This window comes from Pimephales promelas, chromosome 1 (assembly GCF_988280905.1).
Source record: "Pimephales promelas chromosome 1, fPimPro1.hap1.1, whole genome shotgun sequence".
Lineage (NCBI taxonomy): Eukaryota > Metazoa > Chordata > Actinopteri > Cypriniformes > Leuciscidae > Pimephales > Pimephales promelas.
Window position 1 is genome coordinate 33,169,606 of NC_142769.1, and position 18,364 is coordinate 33,187,969.

The 18,364-nt window shown below is 37.6% G+C and overlaps 1 protein-coding gene across 3 annotated transcripts in view; it reads right to left on the reverse strand.

The window, feature by feature from the left end:
• The window catches only part of plekhg4 (pleckstrin homology and RhoGEF domain containing G4), a 68,269-nt gene that overhangs the window by 6,979 nt on the left and 42,926 nt on the right, over positions 1 to 18,364 (reverse strand). For all 3 annotated transcript variants that reach the window (XM_089129498.1, XM_039688587.2, XM_039688586.2), the window contains exons 14-15: positions 2,602 to 3,515; positions 514 to 763 (exon numbers count right to left, since the gene is read on the reverse strand). In XM_089129498.1, coding sequence (XP_088985624.1) covers positions 514 to 763; positions 2,602 to 3,515 — 1,164 coding nt within the window. The remainder of the gene's footprint in view (positions 1 to 513; positions 764 to 2,601; positions 3,516 to 18,364) is intronic.

Sequence of the window (18,364 nt, forward strand, 5' to 3'; positions counted from 1 at the left end):
TTCTGTGCCAAAAACATGTTAAAAACGATTTCGGCCTAGTTCACACACTGCTGTAGGCCAAGCGGCCTGCCTTTGTGTCTTTTTCTCTGTCTTTGGGAAAGCTTCTTATAGTAAAGCTTTTAAGGGGAGCCAGCACTATGTGTTGACCACAACTACAAAGAATGTAGGCTGGTGGTCTTGCACTCATTTAAAGACCTCAGAATCATTACTTGTGGCTCAGTTTGATTTTATGGAGGGTGAACGAAAGAGAAAAGGAATATACAGAATGAGTAAATCCTGGATGGTTTTAGACAAAAATGAGCCAGTCATAGCCTGGGAACAGACAAAACACTGACAAATAAAGCCCCTTTGTTTAATCTCCAATGAAAATGTAATTCAGCATCCCTGAATGATCACTTTTAAAACTATTAGAAAAGTCCAGCAAACATCAGAACTATAAGAATTTATAGAAAAAACAGACCATGCATTTTGATGAAAGTTACTGTGAAGAGAGTGTAAAGGGACTTCTCTTACATGTCGTAGGAAGCAGTGGCTGACACGTAATGGATGGTTGCAGCAGCTTTCCAGCTCTTTGAGGAAATACTGGCTGTGGAAGTCCACTAATTTCTCTAGGTTGCCGAAGATGACGCTGCGTTTCCCCCGCAGATCCTGAGGCAGGTCAGCGCGCTCCATCTCAGGGAAATAGTTATCAATGATGTACCGCAGAGAGCGTACATATTCCCGCTCGGTTGTGACCATCTCATCAACAATGTGGCGTAGTTTACTGAGTGACAGAGAGAGTGAACAGTTAATATACATCAAATGAGATACAATTTTCAGAGCACATTGAACACAAAGTTTAACTCTTTATTTCAACTCTCTCCAAAAAAATCCTCCATCCATAGACATGTTAAACTGATGACTTTAAGTCTGAATGCTCAAAATCTCTGACAGGCATAGATCACCTGTCTTCTGATTGTCTTGCAGGTCCTTTAAGATACCATTATACTTTAAGCAAAATCGAAGAACGAACTGATGTGACGTTATTTCAAACAAAATCGGCCGAAGTTCGTTTTTTGAGTTCAAAACAGCTTGCTATTAAAAACAAACTTTCTGGAAAAGTTCGATACGGCTGGTAAATACACATGCAAATAACAAATGAAGTTGGACTTCGAAAATGGAATGGAATGGACACTGAAACATGAAATGGACACTGACACTCCTTTTCATGTTTAATAAGGTAAAGCTGCTTGAATTTAAGCAATCTATTTTATAAAGTGATCTAAATAAACATGACGTGACTTTACTGGTGTGCCGAATTGCAGAGCTTGTGCTAGCATATTATCCACATAGCTATCATCAGATGCTTATGCTTTATTTTAAAAAATACATGCTGTTTCCTCAATTTTGTTCTGTGTTGTGTTTATTTTGTTATTGAGAGGAAAGCATGCAGCACATATTTACATACTATCTATACTATCCTTCTCACCACACAGCTATACATGGTGTCTGTGTCAAATACCGAAAAAAAACAAAAAAAAAAAACGAGATGATGTTTTAGTTTTCACATTCATTTTCAATTGGGCTCTTATCAGCATGTTTTCATCTGCTTTAAATATTTGCAATAAGTAGACCACACACAGCTGAATGCCTTGTTTTGAGTTACTGTCTGCAGATATTGTCAACATCACATCTGCACTGCAATCTTGGAGAGCAAAGCTAAATAATGTGTTTTGAAAGGAAGACGCACAGATGTAAAGACCTCCTTACGATGTCTATATAATCAGATAACTATCCATCTCTTCTGTGTGGAAAAACAGAACACAAACATGTCCCCCACCACTTCAAAGCCCAGAGGACCAGCAGCCACCTGGGAAAGTGATCTGCGTCTCAGGATCTTTCCCAAGGGGGTTAAGGGGTGACCAGTAGGACCACAGCTGGAAAAGACATCCATGGAGATTCAGAGAATTTAAGTGCTGTGACCATCTAATAGGAGACATATTGAGTTCCTTTATTGAGGCAAGACTAAAGAGATTCAGTCTGTATGTGTTTTAGCTGGAATTTTTTTTTCCTGGATGTCTTGTGTGAGTGTTCAATTTTGAGCAGTCTGCTGTCAAAACTGTAGGTACAGATATAGAGGAGTTTCCAAGTATTTTGATGCCATCAATGGCCAGATATGCAAAATAACACCCTTTCCTAAGATATTAAAGAAGTTATTTTGAAGAATGTTGGTAACCAAACAGTTTTGGTTCCCACTGACCTCAACGGTATGTACAGAAGATTCAATGGAATTTAATGGGAACTAAAACTCTTTGTTTACCAAGATTCTTCTGATTTACTTTTGTGTTCTGCAGAAGAAATGGATACAGGTGTGTAGGGACGTGCAAAATTATTTTGAGACACATACTTCCTTTAAGTTTTGCTGAGAGAGACAGGTTTAAGAACAGAAAACTTAAAGTGCTTTTAGAAAATTTCTGCTGTCCCGCAGACGGTCCCTAGGGGTTTCCAGGAGCTAAGTTTGAAAACCCTTGAATATGTGGTTGAGTCGATGACCTGCGGACCTCTCTGGTTGATTGTTTATGTTACAGCAATCGAGTGTGGGTTAGCACTGAGTGTACCCACCTGCCCTTGCTGCGTGTTTCGGGAGCAGGACTCCCACTGCAGTGAGCATCTAGAGAAGACCATCCATGCATGGGCGGGAGTCGCGGGCTGTATGGCCGATCGATCACTTCAGTGCTGCTCACCTCCAGACCTTTAATGAACACCCCTGTGTTTCCTCTCCGTGCAGGCTCACTCAAAGTTCTCTGACAGGTCCCATACCGTGACACAGACTCGCTACCGGCAGTATCGAAGCTCTGGGTCTTTCGCAAAACCCTGCGGTTTGGTTCAATAGAGGTGAGGCTTGGGCTCGTAGCACACGCCAGCCCCAGATGCGGCTGCTGAGGAGACTCGTCTGTGGAGATGCTACGTGTTAGCCTGTGGGATCTAACAGGGGTGTTGTGGGGAATTCTGTGCTCAATGCTGTATAGACTCCCTGTCGGGGTTCGGACAGAGTCACGAGCGTCCAGGCGTGTACCTAAAGGGCTGCTGGGAGTGGAAGACGTGCTGGACTGTGAGGAAAGTCTATCCCGACCCCAGCCACCGCCGAACGCTTTTCGACATGAGAAGGAGATGCTACTGCTACGCTCCTGAGGTTTAGCGCTACTGTCCGAGTTCCGCCGAGAAGAGTCACCCCTTGCTGATTTGGTGTCGCTCTCGCGGCGGGAGCGCAGGGCCATCTCCAGCTTCTTCTCAAACATCTGCTTTGTCTCCTGACACTTGGACCAGGCGAACTTCCACTGCTTGAGTCCCTGCTCACTCTTCAGCTCCCCAGCGAGGTCCTTCATCTCCTGGAAGTGTGCGTCTTGGATCGGTGGGTGCTGTGTGCGATAGGTCTCCAAACATGTGATCACGCTCTGACATTTCTCAGACATGCCACACTCCTCCATACTAACACACGCCAAATGACGCATGCCCTCTAGTGCCCATTCATACGCCTGAAAAAGAGAGGGGAAAAAAAAGTCAGCTGATGTGACACAAGCATTGAAAAACAATAATATTTAATAGTCTTTTTATTAGTTTATTTTTAGTTAACAATAACAACAGTGGGTAGAACGGCAGGTTTTGACCAAAAAAAGAAAAAAAGAGTGATATATGGAGAACGAAGGCAATTATGTCACGATAAGATGTTTTTATGCATATTTCAGAAGAGATAAAGGAGACTTTTTATGGAAAACAACTACAAATGCACTGTGAATGGGAATGAGGGTAGGATAGTGCGAGTGAGAAAGCTCCCAGCACTTCTTTCATGTGAAGTAAAGAGGTTTTTAGCCAAAAGCTGGGAGGTCTGGGTAAGAAGGCTTTAACATGCAGCTCAGCAGCAAGAGGGCCTATAGTTTCAACAATGTGTGACAGCACCCTACCACAAAGACACATGCCAACTGCTTTACTAGCTGTCTCTCCATTTAAGAGACAACCTGATAGCCCCTTCTCACACTCCAAGATGCTGTTACATCAACTGGGAGGCACTCTTGTTTTTAGACCTTTTTTCATTAACAACCTGGCAGGAAGGTTTCTATAGTGACTGCTCATGAGGATACGAGTGCTCTCCATGCTGGAAAATGAGTGGTTAAACTTCAGAGGGGATTAACACAGATCAAACACAACCACCTCCCACCTCTCTCTCTCTCTCTATCTCTCTCACACACACACAAACACACACTCTTCAGCGCTGGCTGCAAACACAGGCTTGGATTTAGACATTCCTGAGAAAGGAGCAATACTCCCCCTCTTCTCTCTCATTCTGTGCATACACAAAACCTCCACACTCTACTTTAGCTGCTATGTGACATGGTGACATTGCTTTGCTCCCCAAGCCCTTTAGGCTCTATCTCTCTCTCAGGTTAGGGTGACACAAAGGCCACATGCCAGCGTATGGGACTTCGGCACCCAGATACTAAGGTCTCTCACAAAATCAGGGGTCAGAGGTCAGTTGCCCACACTAACAATACACAAGGCTAAGAAGTGACAAAACAGATAGCGTAGAGAGACATACACAGAAGACACAAAAAGATGCAAATGTTACAATATTGATGAGTAAGAAACAAATGGCGACACTGAATTTTAAGGCCCTTGTAAATAGAGATGCACACATTTTTTGTGTTTTAATTTTTTTAAAGCAATATTTAGGGTTAAATACTGTGCATCCCCAACTTAATATTTGATATGGAAAGTCTAAATTGAAAGTGTTAATTTTTAATGGTATCAATACTGGCCCAATAAGAAAATTTTGCCAATATATTAAAGCCGATAATAATGGATTATTTCCTTCAGCTGAGACACTTCAGATGCGCATGTGAATTGCTTGAAATATGATTGGAATCAATAAAATAAGGTAAAGTGCAACATATCCATCACAAGTCTGTCATATAGTCTAGGCTACATAAAATTATAATGAGAACATTACTGTAAAAGAATGTTGTGAATTCTTTGTGCGCCCATGTTTAAGTGAATTATAGGATAACTGCATCCACAAAGATATACACCTTGAAGACTAGCACAGTCACATTTGTTTGTTTGTGCATTTGTAACCTTTTGTTTTGTGTATATCTGATATTATCTCATAAAAGAAGGATGTATTTGGTTAACGCGGTAGTAAAGTGTTTCAGTTTACTGGCGATCATCTTTAGCTTCAGAGCACACAGCTCAAACAGCAAAAAACGACATGAATAACTATGATTGTGGCTGTGATAACATTATAAAGAGAACACAATTGTAATAAAACGTTGTAAATACTTTGGGTTTAGTTTCTGTGTTTCAGTGCATTGTTGCGGGAAGAGCGCATCCACAACAGGTGTTACACACTCTGACTAGCACGTAAGTTCAAGATGCAAACAACACTTTTGCACTTTTACACTTTTTCTTGGGTTGAATTCGTTTACAACAAAGAATGGCTGCCGCTGGAGAATTGAGATGTGTAGATTCCGCCAACGCGTCTGTTATAGATAATGTAAACAGCACATTCAATTTAAAGGAGGAACAGAGAACCGCGATCAAGGAATTTTTCAATCGGAAAGATGTTTTTGCTGTTCTTCCTACGGGATTCGGTCTATCCAGTTGAGGCATTTTTTTTCCTGGTTCGGTTGAAACATGCCCCATAATCACAGCCCAAATGAGCAGTTTCAGACTCATATTCTGACTAGAATCTGAGTATAACGACGTCAGGCTAGATATATTGGCTAATATATCGTTTTTCAAATATAAAGATTATCGGTATACACCAAAATGTTCATATCGGTGCATCCCTCCATCAGATATTAAAGTGGATTAAATGATCAGATTGAGTTATGACATTCTGATTAAAAAAAATACAAGACAACTTTAGACATTATTTACTGGACAACACATGCAAATGTTAAGAAAAATATTTTAAAATATTACCATTTAAATGAAGTTCAAAAAATATTTAAAATGGCACTAAAAGAGCACTTAAATCTAAAGTATTAAAGTATAATATTAAGTATTAATATAAAACAATATAAATATGTATACAAATATTTAGCTAAATAAATAAATAAAAAAGGATAATCGATAACCAATTTTCCAAAACACATGCAGGAGCCTGTATTAAAGGCTAACTCCCCAAATGTCTAAATGTCTAAGGCAATGTCTAAATTATGTTCTGTGGCAACTGGCAGCATTTAAGAGTCTCTGTCAAAAAAGCTAGGTTGCATTAAACAATAACATATTGATAATTACAGTCAGTGACTTCAGCAATCCTGTTAATTCTCCAGTACCTCCCTGTTCTTCTAAAGTGATGTGCGAAACAGACATGGGAAACACAAACAGATGTAAAGCACTATGATCCTGTAGTAAAACAGCACCAACAGTTGATGGTGATAAAGTCTGCCATGGGTTGTGCAGAGAACCTGGGGTCAGAGACTCCCCTCGTGGAAAAAAATACCCCCCGCCCTGCGCATTCCCCTTAGTGAAATAAAGCAGACACTTTGATCTATAGCCCAATATAGTTCCTCACTCTGATGATGCCCATAATACTGTGGGCAGGGGATGACATCATCGTTAGATTGGTTAGCGTGCAAGGCTCTTTGAAGTGTGAATAGTATGTGTGTGGTGGGGCTCTGATTGGTGAGAGCAGAATTAGTTTGCCTGAGGGAGGCACCTCTAAAGGCCCCACTATTCAGCCCTGCACAAAGAGCAAGAGAGAAACACAGAAAAATGGAGAGAGAGTGTTAGATCTGCTAAAACAGAGCAGTGGGAGTGAGACAGATCCAGCCTTGGACTAAGCTTTTGTACACTCCCATAAATGAATCTCTTAGCAGTGTAAATGGGTCAAGAGGAGCATTTTAAACTTGAAAGAAACCATATTTTATTATTTCCCCTAAAAGAAAACCACAAAAAGGAGAAAAGGTTTCCATGACATCAGCCGGTCTCTGATCTCATGTCTGAGCGATGCCAAGAATTTTTTTTTTCTTAAAAAGGATGGCGAGTGTCAAAATGTGAGTGGGGTATTATGCACATTGTCTTTTCCTCCAACAGTTATTGCTCTGTAACTCACCGTACAAATTTAGAGACAAGAACGCTTAACCCATGACAAGACCCCGGCATACATCACTGTCATTTTGGTTGAAATAACCCACTTTCTCTCTAAGCCACTGACAAGGAGAAATGTCAAAATGAGGTAAAATGTTTGAAGAATGAACTGCGGACCATCCTGAGCCAAAAACAGGATTTGGATGAGTGATTCTTGCCAAAGAGAATGAAAAGAAAGAGATGAAAACAAATAAAGAGAGAAAAAAAAACGCAAGACAGAGGGGAAAAGCTGATTTGCTATAGGCTGCAGGAAATGAGAGAGAGAGATGGAAAAGACCCATTTATTTTAATGAAGACACCCTGTGGAGTGAAGACCAACAGGGACCAGTACCAAAAAAAAATAAAAAATACACACACACATTAGCAAGTTAGCAACACAATCTAAAATAGCACAAATATTTACCGTACCCTTCATGGTTAAAATGAAATAAAATCTTTCATTTTGATAATATATATATATATATATATATATATATATATATATATATATATATAATTGTTATAATTATTAATTTATAACAAATATATTTTTTTTTATAACTCAGAAACAATAACTATTATTATTGTACAATATATATATATATATATATATATATAATGTCTGTCATAAATAATATAAATAAGGTTAATTTTCTGTTCAATGGCAGCATGTCAGACACCATACGCTATCTGAAAAGGATTATTCCTTATTCTAAAAGGAATGCAAATCAAATGAATTGAAAAGTAAAGGATGACGAAGAGAGACAGAGAACACGAGAGAGACAGCACCTGTATGATAACTAGCCCCTTGTAATTCAATCTAATAAGTGTTTTTTAAACAGAATAATGGTGCATTAAATTCACCAAACCTAAAACTCAGTAAAGGTCATTTATCATAAACCAATCAATTAATGCCTGATGCTGTTGTATGATTGATGAGGAACGCTTCAGCAGTTTCGTTTTTGTTCTTTTGTTGTGCGTGTCAGTGGTGACGCATGCAAGTATGCACGCGTCTACTGCAGGGGGAACGTCTCTGTGTTTCCTACGAAGCTTCATGAATGTCAAAGCCTAAAGAATTAGGCAAAAGAAAGGAGAGTTCAGTGATGGCATGCACACACACATAGAGCGGAGGGGGCACGCAGCCTGTGACAGATGTGATTGCAGGCTTCTCTCTCCGGTTTAATATGTAGATTATGCTAAGAGACAAACGTGTTGCATATGTAGAGTAATGCGAAGCACATACACGTCAGCTGCTTCATAGCAATAGAGACCATGATACACAAAACATGCCCACTAAAGGCCTGTTGGAAGCACTGGGCCTTTGTGAAAGCTTCATTTCCTACTTCTATGGATCAATTCAATTTCAGGAAAATACTCATACTTATGCAGATACTGTTGAACTGCTGAATACTACAAAAGGCACGAGAAGTGTGTATATCCAGAACAGATGTCAAACAAACTGTTGCACTGCAGAGCGCAGGGTCTGTTTCTGATATAGTAAGGGGTTGGCTGGCTTTATTGGGGGTAATGACTGTTTGTAAATAGGAGCTGAGAGAACCGTGGGACTTCTGATTTTTGCCCTGGCCTGGTTGGCAGCAAGCACACATAAGGAGTATAAAGTTGCCACTGTCTGCCCATTAGTCCAATTTTGTGAGTCAAACAGGAAATAATACTGCTTTGCCGGAGAGCATGTCTAGCATGGGCTTTTTGAACACAAGTGTGAGACCGTTCAAGAGAAAAAGAATATATGAAGAGCTCTTTTCCAAAACGCGTTAAACGACATTTTTTAAAAAAATGAGTTTGTCGTGTCATTCTGCTGCGGACAGAACCCTTTCACTGCTCCATCAACGTTTCATGCCGAATCGCTATATTTTCTTGTTTAAAATGTACTGCAAGATACAGTTTCTTCCCAAGCCGCGATAAGCGCCAGCCCTGTTTTTAGCCTAAACACGATAAATCCTCAAATTCAATGAGCGCTCTACACAATCCAGCACGGCGGCACTCTGAACAGAGGTTTATTATGTTCATTCATTCCTCAAAATGAGTCCTAGTTTTCTAGTCGACTAGTAGTAGATCATTTAAGCCATTTGTATTATCAGTAATCACATATATTGATTTAATTAAATGGGAGAGAAACCATATGAGCGTTTTTAATTGCATATTCCGCATTTCAACGTATGCATAAAGCTTGCCACAAAGAACCGGCAAAAGTAATGATTATGCATGAAACATTTGAATTGTTTATTAATAAACTAGTGTTTTCTGTCAGTGTCAGCAACAAAGATAAAGTTGATGATGCTTACTCGCCATCTTCGCAGTGAACGCGCATAGAGAAACGCATACTTCGAATTAGCCTATACATACGCAGAGAGTTGCCAATTTATTTTAGTTTTTAATTGTTTTGTTTAAAAGTAGATATTTAAAGCTTTCTGTAGCTTAGTTCTCAGGCCTGTGTGAGGCAAGCATCGCGGTGTTTCGGTTCATATTATGAGACGCGCTCCGGTTCACCTGCGTGCCTCTGTGTCCTGATTATATTGTCTGATATTTACTTTTAATGTATTAATCCAGTCAATTTGTCGATGAAACATTTATTAAAATGAAGATACAATTTATATGAAACGAAATTTACAAGCTTTCTACAAAACAAAACTTAATAAGTGGTCAAAATCATGTCTGACGCACTCCAAATATTTTCCGATATTGGGCAGCTTTTGAATTTTGATCCTATCTTACTCATCTCATGCGGTTCCCTTTTCATAGCCTACTCAACATAGATGAAATAATAAAAATAAGTAATGTAATATTATTAAAAACAAATGTGAAATGTTTATTTTTATTTTTAACTTATATTTAAGCATCATGCTGCTCCGCTTTGCTCACATGTTATGTAGCCTGTGTGTGTGTGTGCATGTGCTGGAGGGGTGCCCATCCCTTTTTTGAATATCGTTATCATATATTGATCATTTTTAATAATTCGTTTTTTCATGCATATGTTGAAATTGGTATTAATAATTTGTTTTTTTTCATGCATATGTTGAAATTGGTACTATTTGTTTGAGGTTTATTTCGATTTATAGCGTTTTGGAAAAAAATAAAATTAACTTTTAAATTATCATTAACAATATTGTTGTTTGATTTAATAATTATTGTTCAAAATGTTCAGACTGAACCAATAAAACATTTAAACAGGATAATTTGAATATTCACAAAATGTGTGGGTCTAGGTAAAAAATGTAGTTTTCCTGAAAACTATTGAAATGGATTTATAGCGTTTTGGAAAAGAGCTCTTCATATATATAAGTTTCGTAAGTTCATAAGTTTCTCTTTACATAGTATATGTGGGTGCACTGGGTATAATTATTATATATATATATATATATATATATATATATATATATAAATACCCACACATCCTCGTATATATTTAAGAAATATTTCCATGTGTATACTGTATATAGATTTAGATATAATTTATATTATATATAAATTAAATATTTTATATATAAAAAAATTTTTTTTCTTAAATATACATCCATGTGTGTGTATTTATATATATACAAAATAATTATACACAATGTACCCACATATATTATGTAAACACAAACTTTTATTTTGGATTCGATTAATCGTGATTAATCGTTTGACAGCCCTAATATATATATATATATATATATATAGTAAAATCCCACATTAAAATATTGAATTTAAGTATTATTTAAGTATTTTCAGAATAGAGATTAAATTCCTTAACATAAAAGTGAATGTGTGACACGTTTTAAAGGTAAACAATGAACCTTTTTTGCAAATACTCTTTCAGTTCATCAAGTGCAAGCAGTTACCAATTGTTTTATAATAATGAAAAACGAAAGTAATAAATGTAACAATAACGTTAAATAGATTATTGTGATTGTAAATTAAAATGTGATTGTAAATACCCTTTTTAGTCCTTTTTAATATTTATAATGTCTAATTAATGGAATTTTATTCCTGGAAAGTGGTATTGACATCAGCAATATTCGTCTTGATAGTGAAAAAAAAGTGGTATCGCCAATTCCTTGAATTGTTGAAAGGATGGTCATTGGTTGGCACCATATGCTAATGCTAATGTGTGTGCACAAAAATCACAGCAGTGTGTTACATGTTGTTCTGTTTGAGTGAGTTAATTTGATTGAACTGTGCCTAGGGAAGGGGGCTGGGGAAAGGGGGTTCTGCATAGCGAGCCAATCACGCTGCATTTGAACCATCAAAGTGGCATTAATCAGACATGATCACAACTCTGATCAGACTGAGTGGCTACTTAAATGCCTCGCGCACACACAGCCCTGAAAAGATTATGAGGTCAAGCAAACACTCTCATGCCCTAAGAGAATTCACATTAGCCAACGGAAAATGTAAAATGACAATCAAGGCTGAATGAAAATTTAAAGTACGACCAAAGTGGTCTGCTGGCTCTGTTTTTATTTTCTCTGCATTGAAAGGAATCATTAAGCCTACAATGATGAAAAATGGTCTTCCCAGAATTCACAAGTGTCTTACTTGTTTTGGATGTACTTACCATTAAAAAAAAAAAAATGTTTGAAAAAATTTTGGGGAAAAAAAAGACAAATGAATATATACAAATATTTAATAATTCAAATAATAAACCAAATTCAATATCTTAATTAAAACAAAGTTTTTATTATTAAAGTTTTATAAAACTTGTTGTCTATTTTAAGACCAAGCGCTATAAAAACATTTTTTTTTTTCAGTCCAGCACATGCTATCCAGGTGGCTAATGAGTGCAAGGTGCAAACTCAACAGAGATTAGTCAACATGTCATTAACAAGCTGTGAACACAAAACTGACAGCCCTTTTACTTTGTCCCTTCCTCCTCCCATTCTTTACACAACTCTTTAAGGGCAACATGGGAGGTCAACCATCATACACGTTTATCATCTTTCATTTCTTGTCAGTGAACGGGTGTGGGGGTCAGTGTTTTGTATCCACAGGTGCTAACCCCAGGTTCTGCCACAACAGTGTAAGACACAAGGACTGAGAGACAGGAGGCCACAGTCAAACAGCCACAAAAGATAGACACACCTAATTAATAGTGCATGGGGCTTTGTCCCTCAGAGTGTTGTCTCCTGGTGTTCGTTGGGGGTTATCGGGGCAATGAGGTGTAGAGAGGGGTCTAGAGTTTTTTGGGGGAAACGGCTCTAGAAATGGGAGTCTCCATAGAGCGGTACATGCCTCAGGCTCAGTCAAGCAGTATGATGAGAAAAAAGATACACCAGTCTATAAATGTTAGAGAAGAGACACACGGATGATGAGGAGAAAAGAGACAAGGAGGTGCTATCAAGTAAGTAGGGTCATAAATGCACACACACGCTCATTGGGATTGGCATATGCCAGAGATGACTGAATGATGAGTTTTCTAAGTAGGGGTCTGACAATGTTAAAGCAGTCACCTGCATTCTCTTAAGAAATTAAATAGGTCTCCCTCAGAAGCCCCTACTGTGCTTTACTGACCTCCTCACTGCCAAACCCAAGACCACAAGTCCAAAGTCAACTCACTGAAAAAGAAATGGATGAGAAGGAACGACAATAATAACAAACAGCTAGTGGAGACGCAACAACAACAGACATCTGTGGTGACGAGCATTTGCTTGAAGAGGTTAGGAGATACACAAAACTAGTTGAGTACAAATACATTTTATTGGCCATAACTTCTGGAGTATAATAGTGCAGACACACTATATTTCGAAAGGCTTTAGCATTTGGCTGTATGCACGCGCTAAGCATTCTCATCAAAACCCGGTTTGGGCTTAAGTGGTAACCCCTTAAACCACTACTACAGACAACAGAAATCAACTAAAAATACAGCATTAATATTACAATGCAAAAAAACACACACACACACACACACACACACAAACAGAATACACAGCAAATTTTGAGTGAAGAAAGAAAGGACCAAGTGGTGTAGTTACCCACATCTACTAGTATGAGTTAATGGGGGCCAAGATGAACAGCCAACACTTGACAGTGACACTCTGAGCACTCTGCGTATAACACATGAACAACAGCAATATGTTTTAAATTTCAATCACTTTCAGTAAAAGTATATCACCATTTCATTTAATGGCTAAATGAGAGTAAAATCTGAGAGACAAGCCCTAAACCTAGCCAAAGCTCTTCCAGTGAACATACAGAGAAGTCAGCTTCTGGTCAGGACAAAAATACATTAATGAAAGCCTTGTAAACTATAAACAATCAGACAATTATTCCAAGAAAAAACAAACTCATTATAGGCTACTACTGCAGAAACTTTGTCCTATTAACTGAGTGTACAGGTATCAATAGGGTTCCATGTGTTATGAGAGTTTTAGAGATTTAGAGATTAAAGCAGTTTGTAACTGAATGACCTGTGTGATATTTTACATTAAAATGTAGCTAAATTATGAAATGTACCAAAAGTGACAGGAAATATACACTTACCGTTCAAAAGCGTGGGGTCGATTTACAAAAAAAAAAGTAATATTGTGAAATATTATAATGATTTAAAAAGCAAATATTCAGCAGCCATTACTTTAGTGTCACATGCTCTGTCAGAAACATTCTAATATGCCGACTAAATTCTAATATACTAAATATATAAAAACCTTACTGTGGGAAGTTGTATTTCCATAGTAGTCTTTAAGCAATTACCACTGACTTTCACATATATCACGTTCACAGTATAACATCACATCCCACTACAACAGCAGAAACGTCCTGTGGGCTGGAAAGTGAGTAAACATACAATGATGTCACGATCATTCATGTCACCTCTAAAACTAAGATAAGCAAAAAAAACATGCTCCTGAGGCAAAGCCGTTGTAAAGTAATCCACTTCCATAATGATCTAACAAGGTGTGGAGTTGCACTGAGAATAATGAATGGCATAAACCCCCTGATGTGGCCATTTGCCCAGGGCACCAAACTCCAATCTAAGCTGTGTGAGAAATCTTGGTCAATACCACAGTTCACACACTTACAGCCTTTGCTTGCCTCACAAACACACTTTACCAGTGCATGAATGAACAGGAGATTGAAGAGAGCCAGAAAGTAGGGGGTGGAGATTAAGTGAGGAGTAAGAAAATCTCCACAGACGACTGAAGAGCTCCATTCAAAAACGTGTTTTGAGCAACATTTCAGTTGTCCCTCAATTATAGAGGCCGCTCATGAAAACATCTCTTATTGTACAGTTACAGTCTGTTACAGCCTTAAAAGTCTTCAAAGATTAAAAAAACAAAAACTTTCTGTGCAATCAGTCAAATGGCTCCTGATTTAATCACCACAATGCTCCTTTAAACTCCTACCTCTCCATGACTATATCCGTTTTCCTGCTCGGCTAAGACGCTGGTGGTCCCATGACCGGAGCACGGAGCGGCGGCGGTCATCCTTTACTCTCTCTCTCTCTCAGACTGACAAAGTAACAGAGAGAGAAGCCAGTGGCGCCCACTCCCCTCCTCTCCCCACCTCCCTGCTATTCACAGGCAAATGCAAGTCTAAATACCAGATGGGTCTGCCCCAGCAACTTCACCAGAGGGGCGGAGGGGGTAGAGGGCAGAGAGGGAAGGGGGGATGGGACAGGAGGGTGTCTGTCAACAAAACTACAAAGCTCCTCACCAGAAAGGGCAAAGGAAAGACGGCAGAGCGATTGCTGAAACTTGGCACGCTGGTGCTAACTAGACCTTGTGAACCCATATGCAGGTGGAGTGAGAAATCCAAAACATTGATGAGAACTTTGGAATGGTAAAATGAGGCCCAGCTGATGATTTATAAACACGCAGATACTCACATTTATGATGTGACAGCAGGAAATTATGTATTATGGCATAATATAATCATGTGAGGTCGGACTGTGTGTTACTGATTCTGAATTTATAATGCTTGTGTGGTTGAGTAAGTTGTAATCTTGATCAATATTCAACTAGAGTTGGATTAGAGGAAAAACAGCAGCAGAAGGCATGTGGGAAAGAATTAATTCCTTGGAGACATTGAAGTATCAATAACCTGATCAATAACCAACCGCTCACAGTATGTTGTACACATACACACACATTCTTCTAATACAACAACTGCTGTATGTGTCACTGCCGGATTTGCTTAAATGATAAATTATACTCTCTTGAAATATAATTATAGTATATAATTATATATCAAGTAATATTTAAATGAAGATAAATTATAGTTCTTTCGTGTGCAAAAAGAAAGCACCAGCATATTTTGCTTAAAGAAATAGTAACATTTTTGCTTTTCATTCTGGTTAATACATTGTGGAAAAATATTATATTATTACATTTGTAAAGTTTTGCATAGTATGTATACATCATAGTAGAATTTGCTGAAATAACTTGAGCTGAATACAATTAGTTTTTTTGTAATAGAAAAATATATGAAAAATATTACAGCAATAGGAATAAGAATTATCAGAATCTGTGTTACATTTTTAACTAAAAAAATTTTGGTAATTGAAATAACGGTTGCAGGCTCTCTTTTTTTTCTGTAGTCACTCCGAAGTCCGAACAAAGTCTTTTGCATTTTACATCGGGTGAATCTGTTGTCACTGGTGATTGTCGTTTGAACCTTTTTGGATGCGCCATCTAATTGATAAGTTTAATTATATCAAGTGCTGTGAGAAAAGGCTATAAATCTCCACCTCCAGCATCCTCATACGCAATATAGCTTATACTAGCTGAGACTCCTCTTTTATGTGTACAGATGTGATGTAATGACGCAAAGACATGCTCGAATCTACCACGGAAATCCACCAGTACCACTGGAATTAAAAACATTACTACAAGCAGACCGCTTTGAATCGAGCTAAGGCAAGTGGATAGTTTTGAACACTGGCTGGTTATGTATTTTCTCAAATATGAATTTTGGATCATTTCTAAAAGCTACGGACTGCAGCTTTAAGTATTAAAATTAATAAAAAAAAAATAAGGGAAAAATTACGCTAAAAAGAAAAATGAAAAAACAAAACAAAAAAACAAACAAACAACTAATAGACATGTCAAAAACAAAACCCATGATTACTAAAACAGAAACATTTAGATAAAAACATGTTTGGGGTGAAATGAAGATTCGTAAATTTACATTCACTGTGTGAGGGCATAAATATGCTCATCCTCTCTGCGGTGCATTAATTCAGCTCTTTAGTGAAAAGCCTGTGGTTTAAGTATTATCATTATAATGACAACATGGAGGTGCCATTTCCTTTGACTTACAATGACTGACTGTATGTTTTTAAGCTTAAAACCATGTAAAACAAAAGAAGAAATTCCTTTCCTCGTAACGTTACAGAGATTTCGAGTTAATTTAAAATATAATGCAGGGGGCAAATGAAATCTTTTCTGACAATAAACTACTCCCACACTAGCTTGCATAGATGAGCATTACAAGTCAATACATCCCGTGAGACTGACTTTTCCCTCATCCTTCCATCATACACAATCTCAGTGATTCCTCACTCTCTGCACTCTTACACACGAAGACCATCTGGAGCAGACAGGACACGGTCTCACACACTGGGCTCTACTGTCTGCTGTGCCTCAGGCTGCATCACAGGGCTGATGCTCACAGCTCTGCTGTCACTTTCTGCACTGCTGGCAGCTGTGATTGCCTGCAGGGCTCTGATCCAGACAATGCATTGTCAATATTATGTTTGTCACCCAATGTGTGTCAGTGAGCTTATACAGCGGCTAGTAAGGTCAGAGTAAATGCATTCATTTAACACACGCTTACTGACTCACTTTAGATGTTTATTTTGAAGGGAAACCTTTTAGGTCACATAGAAGTGAAAAGTCTAGTCTATAGGATACTTTCTTTGGTTGAACTCCTTACTGATTTAGAAAAAAACATGTGGTGTGGTTTAAGATTTTTTTTCAAGACAAGATTATTTTAGGCTATATATATATATATATACACACACACACACAGTTTAGTATATGTCTACTAGCCTTTAAAATCAAGACATTTTTAAAATCTATAGCACAGCTGTTTAATGAGCCAGAAACATATAATAGATAGGACAGAACAAAAAAGGCTTTTAATAACTTTTCACTGCGCAAAAGTATGATATGATTATGGAGGACTCCAATACAGTGCGGCACAAAGCGCATCTCTTTGAGTCCGCATTGAAAAGTTCAAAGCACAAAGGATCGATATCGATGCATATCGATGCATAGTGTATTATACAGTATCTATCTATGCAGGTTTTATTGAGCCTTTTCTTTTAACAGTTTTACATTTCAGTTACTGTCCGTGTGAAGAACAATTATAGTGCTCTTCAGTGTTGTGATCTAAAACATGCAGTAGAAAAGAATATGATTAAGGTAAGTTAACGTTACAGCAATTACAGTCCAGTTTTATCTACAGATCAAGTATAACAAAATTGATATAATTTGGAGTATTGAAAACTTGTTTTAGGATTAAATGCAATTACATTAATTATACAGTGCTTAACAACATTTTTCCCCAACAAACATTTTCTCATCGAATCTACACGATTCACGTAGGTCACCTATTTTGGTTTCAAAACGGCGAATTTTTCATCTGTATGATTAGAATTTTTCAATATTTTAAAATGCAATTTATTTCTGTGTTGGTAAAACTGAATTTTCAGCATCAATACTCCAGTCTTCGGTGTCACATAATCCTTCAGAAATCATTCTAATAACGATGCTCAAGAAACATTTCTTATTATAATTATCAATGTTGAAAACAGTTATGCTCAATTTTTTTTAGGATTATTTGATGAAAAGGAAGAAATTATCTCAAATAGAAAGCTTTTGTAACATTTTCACTATCGTTTAAAAGTTTGGGGTCAGTAAGCTTTTTTTTTGGAAGGAAATAAATTTTCATTTAAATTAAATTGTATTCAGCAAGGATGCATTCAATTGATCAAAAGTGACAGTATAGACATTTTTTATGTTGCAAAAGCTTTTTATTTCAGATAAATGCTGTTCTTTTGAACTTTCTATTAATCAAAGAATCCTGAAAAGAAATATTTCACAATATTACTGTTTTTGTTGTATTTTGGATTAAATAAATGAAGCCTTAGTGAGCAGAAGAGACCTCTTTTAAAACATTCAAAAATCGTACCATTCTAATAATTTTGGCAACCACTGTACATGCATACATACATAAATTCATGATGTCCTGTTGTACTATGAATAGAATCTCGTGTTCAACCTCAGCTGTCATAGCACACATTTGATCACCACAATCC